The 12,092-nt window shown below is 46.0% G+C and overlaps 1 protein-coding gene across 16 annotated transcripts in view; it reads right to left on the bottom strand.

The window, feature by feature from the left end:
- Positions 1 to 648: 648 nt before the first annotated feature.
- The window catches only part of PRRC2C (proline rich coiled-coil 2C), a 69,417-nt gene continuing 57,973 nt past the window's right edge, over positions 649 to 12,092 (bottom strand). For 9 of the 16 annotated variants that reach the window (XM_066324794.1, XM_066324793.1, XM_066324796.1 and 6 more), the window contains 7 exons: positions 11,534 to 11,768; positions 11,036 to 11,158; positions 9,267 to 9,485; positions 8,404 to 8,478; positions 7,153 to 7,256; positions 5,821 to 5,947; positions 649 to 2,494 (listed from right to left, as the gene is read on the bottom strand). In XM_066324794.1, the coding sequence (XP_066180891.1) occupies positions 2,225 to 2,494; positions 5,821 to 5,947; positions 7,153 to 7,256; positions 8,404 to 8,478; positions 9,267 to 9,485; positions 11,036 to 11,158; positions 11,534 to 11,768 (1,153 nt within the window). In that variant the 3' untranslated portion in view covers positions 649 to 2,224. The remainder of the gene's footprint in view (positions 2,495 to 5,820; positions 5,948 to 7,152; positions 7,257 to 8,403; positions 8,479 to 9,266; positions 9,486 to 11,035; positions 11,159 to 11,533; positions 11,769 to 12,092) is intronic. The other 7 variants (XM_066324804.1, XM_066324806.1, XM_066324809.1 and 4 more) reach the window with 3 other exon arrangements.

Raw genomic sequence — 12,092 nt, 5'->3', positions numbered from 1 at the left:
CTGGAACAGAGGCCAGACAGAGTTAAAGGAATAAAGTAGGGATTTATTGAAAGGCCTTCAAAGGATACACCTTGGGCAGTACAAGAGCCCAGCCATGGCTACACCCAAGATGGACCAGGGCTCACGACTTTTCCCACTTCTGTAAGTTTTGGTCCATTTCCATCTTGGGGTTAATTGTCCAATGACAGCTTCAGGTTCTGCAGTCCCATCCTCCCAGACTGCTCTCCTCAGTTCACTGCTGGTTGTACTTTTTGGGCTTGAAGCTGCCACGGTGTCCTTGGTTCTGGGGCTGGAAAAGGATTGTTTTGTCTGACTGAGCTGTGAGGAGAACTTGCTAACACTTTATATGAAGTTCAGAGTTACACACTAATGCAGTACAGAATCTGGAAAACACGAAAGCTAACTGAAGGCATCACTGTCACTCACTGGGCTGATGAGACAACCAGCATCATCCCAGCTCCTGTCTGGAGCAACCCTCAGCTCCACCAGCTGGAGATGGAATTCCCAACAAACCGTGCCCCCCCACCAGGCTCCTTCTGGGGAGAGGAGTGGCCACAAAGGAGCTTCTGGGAGCATTTTCCTTCAGGAGCCTTTCCCTTGGAGCTCTGCTGGCCTCCTGCAGCAATCACGAGAGCAGCAGCCAGAGGCTTTATTTAGAGAATACTTTATTAGTTTCTGTAATCAAACCCATGTAAATAAGACCGTACATATTTCATACAGTGCGTTACCCCTGTACAAATGGAAAAAAAATTAAGTTTAACATTTCTAGACCAATATGGCTGTTAATTTCTGTACAATGCCAACTCACACTACAAGTGGGATACTTTTTTCCAAAGTTGACATCACAGCTAGTTTCCAAAAATTCAAATTATATATATATTTATAGAAAAAGATAACCAATAGCGATTCACTAGGCATCAATAGCAGCAACAGCCTTTCCAGCTTCTGCAGTCATTTGAACAAAATTATACACATTAGACTTTCAACTCTTCCTTCCAAAAAACGTAAAAAAAAAAAAGAAAAAAAAAATCCCAGAAGAAACCAGCAAATTCTGCTACTGATGTGGTACCTGGTGCTTTTTATTAGCTTTTTCAATCATTGTCTGGAAAAAAACCTCTAGAATAACATTATTAAAAACAGCTCCAGTATAGCACAGTCACTACTACATATCATAAGCAGGTACAGGATATCTTACATTCACAGAAGTATCATACAGTACTGTCCTACAGCTAGAATACTAGAGGATACAATTAAAAAGGCATTTATTTGACTTGATTCTACTTTCCAGCACACTGTGGGCAAGGAGGTGGTGCGACGCAGCTCTGAAATAAAGAATGCACCTTTGAGATAAAACTCTCGTTAATCTGATAAGGTTTCTTTTATTCTCGTGGCACAGTTTAAGTGCTCGTTGCTGTGTTACAGACAGAAACTGGAAACCATTTAGGGACCACTCTCATCATCTAAAGACAGCTGGACAGGGTGAACGGAACAAATCTGACTATTGATGCAACGAACCTTCAACTCCAGGGGTGAGAGCCACTGAGGGGGCAGCGGGTGGAGAGGACACAGGTGGCCAAGTAGCTTTTTCATATGGTGATCTAAATGCAGTAAATTGTCATCCAAGCAGCAGCAGCCAGCAAAGCACTGCCTTCAGAGGGAAATCCAACACTGCCAGTTACTGTGTTAGGTTAAACCTCATGGGGCAGATACGTGGATCCCTCTGTTTAGACAAGATAGAAGCTTCTTAAGTCACTAAAAACACACATTACTTGGCCCAGCACCATCTTCAGATCTGCATGTTCTCATACTCATGGGTTTATAAAAAGATAAATAGCAGCTGAAGATCAGAGCCTGAAGAAAACAAGAGAAGTCATGGTGTCAGCGGGGAATTGCCTCCCCACCGCTGCTACTTCTCCGTGCCATGGCTGTGGGAAGCAGGCGGGTGGAGCCAAAGGGGGGCCACATGTGTGGGACATGGTGCACACCCCAAAGCAGCCTCCATGCTGTTAGAGCAGCTGGGGGCCCCGAGAGCTCAGCTGGACACAGCAGCTGCCACCACAACTGCTGCTGCTGCCACCACAGCTGCTGCTGGCTTCTATGCCCCGTGGGGCTGCTCAGAGCCCGGCAGGGAGAGCAGGCTGCTCCTCATCCTTCGGGCCACAAATTGACGCTGCTGACACCTCGGCCACCCTCCCCCGTCCCCCCCTCCACGGAAACACAGCCTCTAAGATTTTGTTTCCTCGGTTTTGATTGCCTGAGGTTTGATTGGTCCAGTTCGAACAGGCTTGGGTGTGGCAGCAGGCGCAGGGCTGGGCTTCTCCTCAGCTTTGTCCTGGCACACTCCGGGAGAATCAGCAATTGCCTCGCTGGGTTTGCTCCCGTTCTCCTCCACTTTTGGGGCTTTGCCTCCTATGGGTTTGTTCGGCTGCTGCTGCTGCTGCTGCTCAGAAAAGAATCTCTGGGTGGACTGAAGGACCTCTGCTCTTTGCTTTGCCTTAAGAGAGGGAGAAAATAAGTTTACTGAAGAGAGGGCATTGGAATGGGGAGTGATTTCACAAGTATTTCCCGTGTAAAAGGGGAAGAGGGACTGACCACTCTGGAAGTGGCCAGACTTTCCTAGAAAGGCAATGTGCATCCTCCTGCTTCCCTGATGTCACCACATCTGGGTGCCTGGCTTCTCAGCAGGAGTTTAACATCATGCCTAGGGTTCCCTTGCTCTTCCTAATCCTTCCCTTTAAGGATCAGGGACAACAGTTTGAAGTATTACCTAACCTCTTCGTATGCCACTGCTACTGCAGAGCTGTTCAAGTACCAGCACAGCTGGCAGCCACTCAGGCTGCAGCTTCCCCAGGTGAGACATGAGCAGAGGCAGCTGTGCCTGCAGGACCCTGCCTTGGGGCACTCCAGCTGTCCTGCCCCTGCAGAGCACAGGGCCTCTCCCAGCAGCACAGTCTGAGCACCCTGTTTGCTCCCGTGGCTCTGGGCACAGACTGAGCCTGCAGCTGGGACGAGAATGAACCAGGGTCAGAACTGGGCTGTGTGTGAACTGAAGCCTGATCTGCTTCCTGCTCCAAGCAGGCTCTCATCCCAGGCTGCACAAACTGCCTGCCTTCCCTCCTCTGAATCCTACCAGTGACCCTGAGCTGCACTGGTGGGATTCCTCTGTGACACCTGCCAGTTACAGTTTTGATACTGTGCAGATCAGACACTTCAGAGCAAGCACTTGGCTTTCCTGCCCACACTGCAGAGACTACATTAATAGTTCAATCATTCAGAAGCTGAACAATAAAGCCCAGTGCAGTTAAACACCTTTCTATTTTCAATTAAAAAGGAGTATCTTAACACATGGAACCCCAACTACAGCACAGGCAACTAAGCCCTCATGTACCTCTCTGAATATTTTCTGCTTTTTCACAAAAAAACAGGGCTTGGAGACACACACACAACAACAGGGAGACAAAACAGCAAGTCTGGAACAAGAGGCTTTGGCTCTGACACTGTGGAGCTGCTCCAAGCAACTCAAGCAGCAACAGAACAGAAAACAAACCTGTGAACTCTGGGGTGCAGAACTGCAGCAACAGCCTGATTTTACTGGAGCCAGATGGACACCTGAAACCTTTTGCCCAAATTTCAGCCATCCCCTGAGGTTAAGGCTGGATAACTCAATCACCAGTAACCAAGCAGGACAGAGTAACTCACTGCTCTCAGCAGTGTTTGCAGGAGATTAAAGACACCAGAACTGTGTTAGTATTGCTCTGACAGGCTACATTCAATCCACACTGCACTCAGGGTAACGTTAAGCATCTACAGGCTGCATAAATTGGTGGTAGAAAATGGACCAAGCACCTGGAACTGAAGGGGTCATCAGTCCTCCCCCAGCCATGCACAACCAGAACAACTCTCCTGCTCTGACACTCAGTGCACAGGTTACAGGAATGGCAGCAGATGAAGGAGCCCCTAGGCACCATCTATTCGAGCAACTTCTTTTCTGCAGCAAACAGGCTCAGTGTCAGCAGTGTCCCTACACAGATGTCCCCACTGCAGTCTTGCCTTGGAAGAAGAGTTTGCCTCAAACTGAAGGGTCCCAAAGTGCTGTAACAAGTTTGTCATCACCTGCTACTGAAATGCAGCCCCCTCTTCTGCAGACTGCACCATGGACTGCATGGACTGCATTCTAGCACGGAGAATTCATCACCACAGGCACTTCACACCACGGGGAAAGGCCTCTCCAGAGCCCCCAAAGAGTGAGGCTGAACAGGAGGAGCTGGGGGTGACAGGGTAGCTAACAGCCAGGTGTGCAGCTTCACTGCTCATTCAAAGGTAACCAGGTCCTGACACCTCACTTTACCTTGGACAGCAGTGGCAGCTCCACAGCTGCTGACCACAAGACCACCTGAGACAGTAAGCTCCCTATAAATATTTTAGTCTAGAACTCTTATTAAAGAACACCAGGGCTTAGAGAAGGTCTGTGTTCAGCCGTTAAGAGCCAGGCTGCCGGCTTGGGGTCCAGAGGCACTCTCTGAAGCCATGACTTGCAGACACATCCCTGCCTGGGAGCTGTCAGACTGAACTGCTGGTAAGAGCCCTGCTGTTCACATACTGACCTTCACGTCTCGTTCAGCCTTCAGCGCAGCCTGGGCCTGAGTGCCTCTGGCTCCAGGTACTGATCCACAAGGACCTCTGGCCACACGTGGTAACTGAGGGTGGCTCATAAGGCCTGTGGTCATCTGAGACGGCATCTGACTATGCAGAACTACCGGCAGCCTCTGAACAGGCGCTGGGAAGGTGTTAGTAAATGGGGCTCTTACCAATGGAGGGAGCAGGTTAGGCTGAGAGAGGATCTAAGTGGGGGAAAAACAACAAAGAGAGACAGTTCTCAATTAGAAAATTGCCAACTCGACTGCATGTTGGCATTATCTTAAAGGGGAAAAAGTTGCTACTCTGCTATGAAATGAATGTCAAGAGAACAGGCTTGAACTGCAAGAGCAGAACAGCCTTGCAGTGCTGCTGTGCCTGAAAGCAGCACCAACGACTTCAACCCAGCTTGTGAGCAGGGAAAGACCCTCAGAGTGCAGTGGAGCAGTCACTGGTCCAAGGCAGCCCCAGGAATGTGAGGCAGTTTCTGCCAGTGACAATCCAGAAATCAAATCTCAAGTCCTGCAGTCAAAACACTCCAAATTTTACAAGGAAGACAGAAATATCCTTTATGTCTGAAATACACTTTTAGAGAGGCTACATTTCCCTAGCAGCCTGGCTCCAGTCACCTGCAACAGAGATGCACCACCCTTGTAAGCTGTGCTCCCTGGAATGCCAAAGCACATCAACCCCTCTGCCATCAGCCCTGCCTTGTATGGACTGTGTGACCTCAGAGATTCTTTCCAACCTGAACTGCTCCTTCAGTACTTCACAGCTGCAAATCTGCTTTGTCTTTACACGTGTAAAATATGCACTGGGACCCTTCTGAGACACAGAGCTTCTCCCCTTCCCCAAGCCAATGACCTGTTCTGCAGGACAAGGTGCATCACAGCTGCCTGGGGAAGCCACAAGACCGTCTGTTCTGTATCATTCACTACTTGTATTGAATTCCTCAGCGTGCACAGAACTCCAGATTAAACACCACAAAATCAGCACTACTTGTAAGCAAGATCAGAGAGGTGATTTTTTGCTTTGATACTGAAACTGGGGTTCTTACGCCATTTCATTTTAAGGATTCCATTTTGTATCTCTCCATGATAAAAGCCTGAGGAGACACAGTTGAGTCAGAGGCACCAGGTCATACAGAGGAACAAATCTGTTTGTAGGAAGCCACCAATCACCTACCTGTGGTGCAAACTGTGCAGGAAAGGGCTGTGTCATTCTCACAGCTGCAGCTGCTGACTGGAACTGCTTCTGGTAGACAATGTTGTTCATTTTATTGGACTGATTGTTAGGACTTGTGGAACTGGCCCTAAAGGAAAGAACTCCAGTTAAAATCCAGTTAATGAAAATTGCTTTCATTCAGAGGATGCTTCTGCCCTTAATTAAAACTTAACTAGAAATTCAGCACTGGGTGGGGGAAGATGAATCTCCTGGAAAAGCTGGTGTGAAACTTTCTCTCTACAGAAGCTTCTACATGCAAAAAACCTCAGAACTTCAGAATTCAAAGAGAAAGCATTATCAGAAATATTTAGGCTATGAAGAGACTCCAGGGCATGTCTGTATGAAAGAGCCCTTTCTCCTGACACAAACACTGATGTTAGATTTGTGATGTTTCTGATGTTAGACGTAATTTCCATCCCTGCTATCCTATGTTCAGTCCTGCTCCTTTGCAGTCACTCTTTGCTCTATCATGGCAAGTTCAGAGCTTGTCACAACAAGCAGTGAACATGCAGCTGCTTCTACTCTGACCTGTTGTCAAATGATTCAAAATGCACTTGAACAGATTTCAAGAATTCACAAAAAATGCTCTCCCTGTTTTATCTGGCTAAGAACGTGACCCTCCACTAAAACTTCCACAGTGTTGAATCACCACCAGTTACATGAAGCTTGACTGATTATCTGGGGAAAGGGCAGCAAGCAGAAGACAAAACAGTGACCAGAAAAAGAAGAAAGAGTGAACAGCCTTCTTTAGGAAACAGAGCTTGCCTTGCAGAGAGTTCCTGTGCAGAGGGTGGGGGTGATGCACTCATGGCAAAATGAGCAGAGGGGCACCAGTGGCAGGGACACCAACCAAGCTCCACAGTATTCTGTAAGCTTAAAGGAGTCTTTTTTGTTTACTAATTTCACTTGTGGGCAGCTTACAGACCTTGCAACAACACTTACTCCTCTAACTGAACCGTTGTCTAAGCCTTTAAGTGTTTCTTACTTTGACCACCACAATTCAGATAAACTGTCTTAGACTTTTATCCCAAACTACATCTTCCCTGACACTTCTACTTCAGTTTTATTTACCCAAAGAAGTATTTTTCACCTTTTATTTCAGAGCTATTTCCTTCTGCTTAACTGCAGCAGAGGTGACGACCTACTGGAATGCTGCTCATGAGCTCAGATTAAGCACTGTGTCATGTATCAGTGGCCCCTCAGCTCATACCTTCCAGAAAGGGCTGCTCATGCATGACTAGGTACATTTTCTAGCTCTGGTTTTAAGGAATTTTGAGCTTAAGGGAGATTTACCGGAAGGGACTGGAGGTTGGGGTAGTACTCCTGCCAGAAACTGGTGGTGTTCCAGGTTTAACATCAATGCCACCCCCAAAGGCCTTCAGGTCCATTTCTGATATCTGAAAAACACAGCAATTGACATGTTATTTCTAATTAAAAAAATTACATTTGCTAAGCAGCTGTTAGCTTACCTCAATGAAAAGAGGTCACTTAAGTGGAGATGAAAGCCTGACTGCGGAACAGCCTCTTATAATTAGGACAGGCCCAGCACCACAAGCACCTCTGTGTATAATTTTCCTGCCTATCTGGCACTTGCAGCAATGGTACTGGCTTTCTAACTTGCTCCTCCTGCATAATGACAGGGGGTTTGAGGGTAATTTCATCTATTTGGCCCTAAAAAAAAGAAAAAAGATATGTTTTGGAGTTGAGATCTCCTTATCCAAGACTCTCATCTCAGGTACCGCAAGAAAATATTTAGAAATAATCCTGAAAAACTTCTTCCTGAGAAGAATACCCCCAAATAATCCAGGTTTATAAAAATAAATAAACTCAAAGCACAGCAAAAATGGAGCTGTCCTTCATGCAAAACAATCTCCAGACTAACTGGAGCAATGGCTCTTGAATGCTATTTTGCAGATACATTCGACAGAATAAATCAGTCTTTGGAACAGTATATTTCCACACATGGCCATGAAGCATAACAGCAACAATAAATCACTGAAAAATGAGAGGCTGTTTTAAGTTGACTTTCTTTAGCAGCAACATGACGGGAATCTTAGAGCAGGGCAGGAAAGTCATCTAAGGCCAGCATCCCACTGTAGCCCTTCCCTCATTTTTTGCTGAAATGAGCAATCATTTTCCAGTGACAACTGCAGCAAGAAACATGCTGCTGCTTGCAAAATGGGCTCCTAACAACTGCAAAGCTGAAAAGATTTGGCCAGATCCCATGAAGCTGGAAAACTGCACGATGCAAAAACCAGCATACACACTCTGGGGGTGAGGAGCTGTAAATTTCATCTAGGTGGTCTGAAATTCTGGTTGCCATTGCTGTCCAAGATGTGGAATTAACACCTCTGATTTTTCTTATCGCAGCTGTAAATCATCAGGACCGTGGGGTTATTTTATATTCCAAAGCACCCTAATCTAGGCCAGAAGCTGCAGGGATTTCAGGTGCAGAGGTAGATCAGTCCCTGAGGTGGGAGGACCTTGCTGTTCCTGCCAGTCAGCTGAGCTGTGTCCATGTCCAGGGTGTCACCCACTGCTCACCTGGAAGCGGACTGCAACTGCCGAGTGCTGCACACTATCCGAAAATCCCCGGTGCCTGTAAAGCTGGGATTCCATCTAAGACAAGAGACCTTGTGATTGGAAGCCAGCTCCACACATCCCCTCATTAGCAATTACCTTAGCAGCTTCACACAAAGGAGAGGAGAAAATTCCCCCCATTATATTGAACTGTCATGTGCTGTTTTAGTGTTATTTCCTTACTGGACCTTCACTCAGTTTTCCTGAGCTTCAAGAGCAGCCTTTTCTTTTTTAATTACAGAAAGATCCTGTCTTATATACAATGCTACTGTCTTAATATGCACGATGCTGTGCTATTCAAAAAGGCAGACCCCCAGCAGAAACTGTAGAGCTTAATTCTGGCTTAAGGTCATGGCTGATACAGAGTCCACTGAAGCCCCTAAACGCCCCTTGCTGCTCTGGAAACCCCTGAACCCAAACTCTTGCTCTGGTTTGAGTCCAGAAGCAAAGCAACGAACTCAAGCAGGCCCAGAATCTGCCACCAGCCCTGACAGAGTTGTGTTGTTATCCTGCTGCTCTAACAACACCTCAGTACTGTTTTCCACATGGTTTCTACATGCAGTAATCCCCTACTGGTCCATGGTGTCACTATCAAACCAGGTACTCCTGCAGCGCAAATGGACCAGCACCAAGGTAGCTACAAAACCTCAGATAAATGCACAGACCCAGTCACTAAGGCATTAACCCTGACTGGCTTTTTTTATCTTTTAAAGCTGAGGCAGATTTTTAAGATGCAAGAAGTCAACGTGAGTTGCTGTGCTGGTTATATAAACCAGCAAACAGCTGTGCTTCACATTCATTTCTGTCCTGGAGCTGTGAAATGTTACCTTTCCAGTTGCAGCAATCATGCTGTGCTGAGTTCCTGCTGGGATCAATCCTCTGAAAGGCTGGGTGACTTGGGCAGGTCTGCTGAGGTTTTGAGCCTGAGCTTGTGGTGGGGTGTGCTGTAGTGGTGGCTGCAAGGACTGGGGCAGGGCAATCAGTGGCTGGGCTGTGGATCCAAAGTTGGGCAAAGAAATCTGTGATCCTGGCAGAGGTACTGTCACCTGGAGAGAGAGCACAGAATCACCAGTAACAGACACAAAGGCCATCATGTTACTTTCATTACTAGTTCATTTTCAGCTTTATCCCAGGCAAATGGCTTAATGAGTTCATTTATTTAACCAGAGAACTGCGAACACCTAAGTGAATTTATTGCTCAGTCTGCCTTTATAATCAGTTCTAATGCTGTTTAGGGTTTAGCTTTTCAGAAACAAAGATGCATGAGATCTCCTGCCTCCAACATCATTCAACATGATTTCACTGTGTGACAGGGAAATTTAATTCAACTCAGAAAACAAAAGCAGAACAAAATAACCAGTTTGGGGGTGGGGGGTACAGGACAGGACTAGCTTATTTGTGTACTTCAAGTAATTCTAGTCATCAAAGGACACTGGGATGAAAATTATGATTTTACTTTCCAGGAGTTCCAACAGCCAGCAGTTTGAGCTTAAAAACAATGCCAAAAATACACGGCCTGTCCCTTGGCTGTGTTTACCATGAGTGCTGTGGGCTGGTAACAGCAGAGTGGTAGTGATAAACATGGAAATACCACAGCAGTGACCTGACTGGCAGAGTTACTGCATGTCTTGGTCTGACAATCAATCCACTACCTGCAAAATTATATTCTGAGTGTGAGTGATGAGACTCCCAAATGTGAAAGGCGTACTAGGATTCTGCTCTGAAGGGTAACAGATTAAAATCAGAGATAGAGCCAGAACTGAACACACTGAAGTACCAATTCTTCTAAAAGGTCTTTAAAACTCTGCTAGATTTCCAACAGACAACATCCAATGTTTTGTAACTCTTCCAGTTTTCTGTCTTGGCAACTTTTCCTGCATACGAGGTAGGCTATTATAATAAATCAATCCATCACAAGCTGTTTTTTGGAAGCCATTTCAATTAAAAAACTACCCAAACCAGAATATGGAAACCACTCTACAGTATTCTGTAAATATGACAGAATGCTTGCACAGAGCAACTTAGCAGTTCTTTCACAAAAGAATGCAAAAACCTTCACATCAGTGGAATTATTTTACTGACCTGGCTGTCCTGCACAATCACCTATCTGCTGACTTCTCAGTTATTTTCTACAAGCACTCCTCGGTTCCAGCTCTGAACCGAGGAGTATTGGTATTTACAATTAGGTAAATGAGAATTGGTATCTGAGAATTGGTATTTACAATCAGGCTGCACTAAACACCTGGAGTTTGCCCCTCTCTCTCTCCACCACTCCTGGTATCTGCTTCCATAAAGGCATCATGTGCCTCAATCAATTACCAACAAAACTGTTCCAATTAAATATCTGCCCCATCACTGAAAAATGAATTATTTAAGAGAAGGATGGCAGGGACAAATGATCAACAAACTGCAGGCCACCCAACTTCTGAGCCATTCAGTTTGTGCAGTGCTGCTGCTGTAGCCCTCCTTCACTATTAACATTCAATTTTTATTTTGGAAAAATTAAAGACTGTCTCAGCCTTCCCCTCTATTCCCACCCCACAGACAGCACCAACCACGACATGCTTTTAGGAAGAGTACAATGTAGGAAATTTACCATGCCATAGTTTACCTGCTGGAGAGCACTGGGAGACTGTGCAGTGTTGTAGAAATTGCTCTGGCCAGGCTGCTGAACTTGCCCAGAGTAGAGATTTGAAGCCTGAGTGAGTGTAGCTCTGGCCTAGGAAGAGCAAGAGACACCATCCCATTAGGAGCATTCAGAAGAGCAGCTCTCTGGTGCATCAACCAGAGCAGGAGAAACCCCAGCATGGGAAGCTGACAAATGTGAAGGTTTCACTTTGTGATAAAGCTCTCATTTTGGAGGTGGTGGAGCAGCCCTTTATCACCATTAAGAGAAATTAGACCTGAAGCTCTAATAATGACAGAAGCAATTTGAGGAACAAGCCTCAATTCAGAGATTATGCTAATGCACATGTAATGAATTGAAAGAACATTCTCCTCTAATTGTCCTAAGTTTCCTGCCAGCCAAGCTGAGCAAGACTTGATTTCCCCTATCAGCCCACTGGAGAAGGTTTCCATGTGGAGCTCTTCCTACCTGCAGGATGTGGGTATCAATCAGCTGAGAGCCTCCCAGTCCTGAAGCCTGCCCAAGCTGATGCTCATACAGGATAGGAATAGGCTGAGTATTGGAGGTCTGCTGGAATGCCAGGCTGGACTGTGCCTTAGCCAGCTCCTGGTGTTGCACTGCTGGGAAGTTGTGTAAGGCTGTGCCAGACAGAACCACTGGTGATGGCTGAGACAAACCACTCTGCATAAAAGCTTGCTGGGATCTGCAAGAGATTCAAGTGTCTTTCATAAAAATTCTGGCAGAATTCAACGATGAGCCACCAGAAACAAAGAGCAGAGCTTATATTTTTATAAACAGAATTAGGATGTTTAGTTCTATTGGACATATCTTCACCTGAGAAAGGTAGATTTCTTTTCAATTTACTCTGCACACAACAAAGTAACAGCTGCTGCTAAAGGCCACAGGAAAAAACGATGAGGCTTCTTACTAAAACCTTAAATCACAATTAGCTACTTAGATGTTCATGCTGCAATAATTCTTGGGTAACTTAACTGTAACATAGAAAAGCTGCCAGTTCTCAGTTCCT

Source organism: Sylvia atricapilla, chromosome 9 (genome assembly GCF_009819655.1).
Source record: "Sylvia atricapilla isolate bSylAtr1 chromosome 9, bSylAtr1.pri, whole genome shotgun sequence".
Classification (NCBI taxonomy): Eukaryota; Metazoa; Chordata; class Aves; order Passeriformes; family Sylviidae; genus Sylvia; species Sylvia atricapilla.
This window is presented reverse-complemented; position numbering and strand designations above follow the sequence as displayed.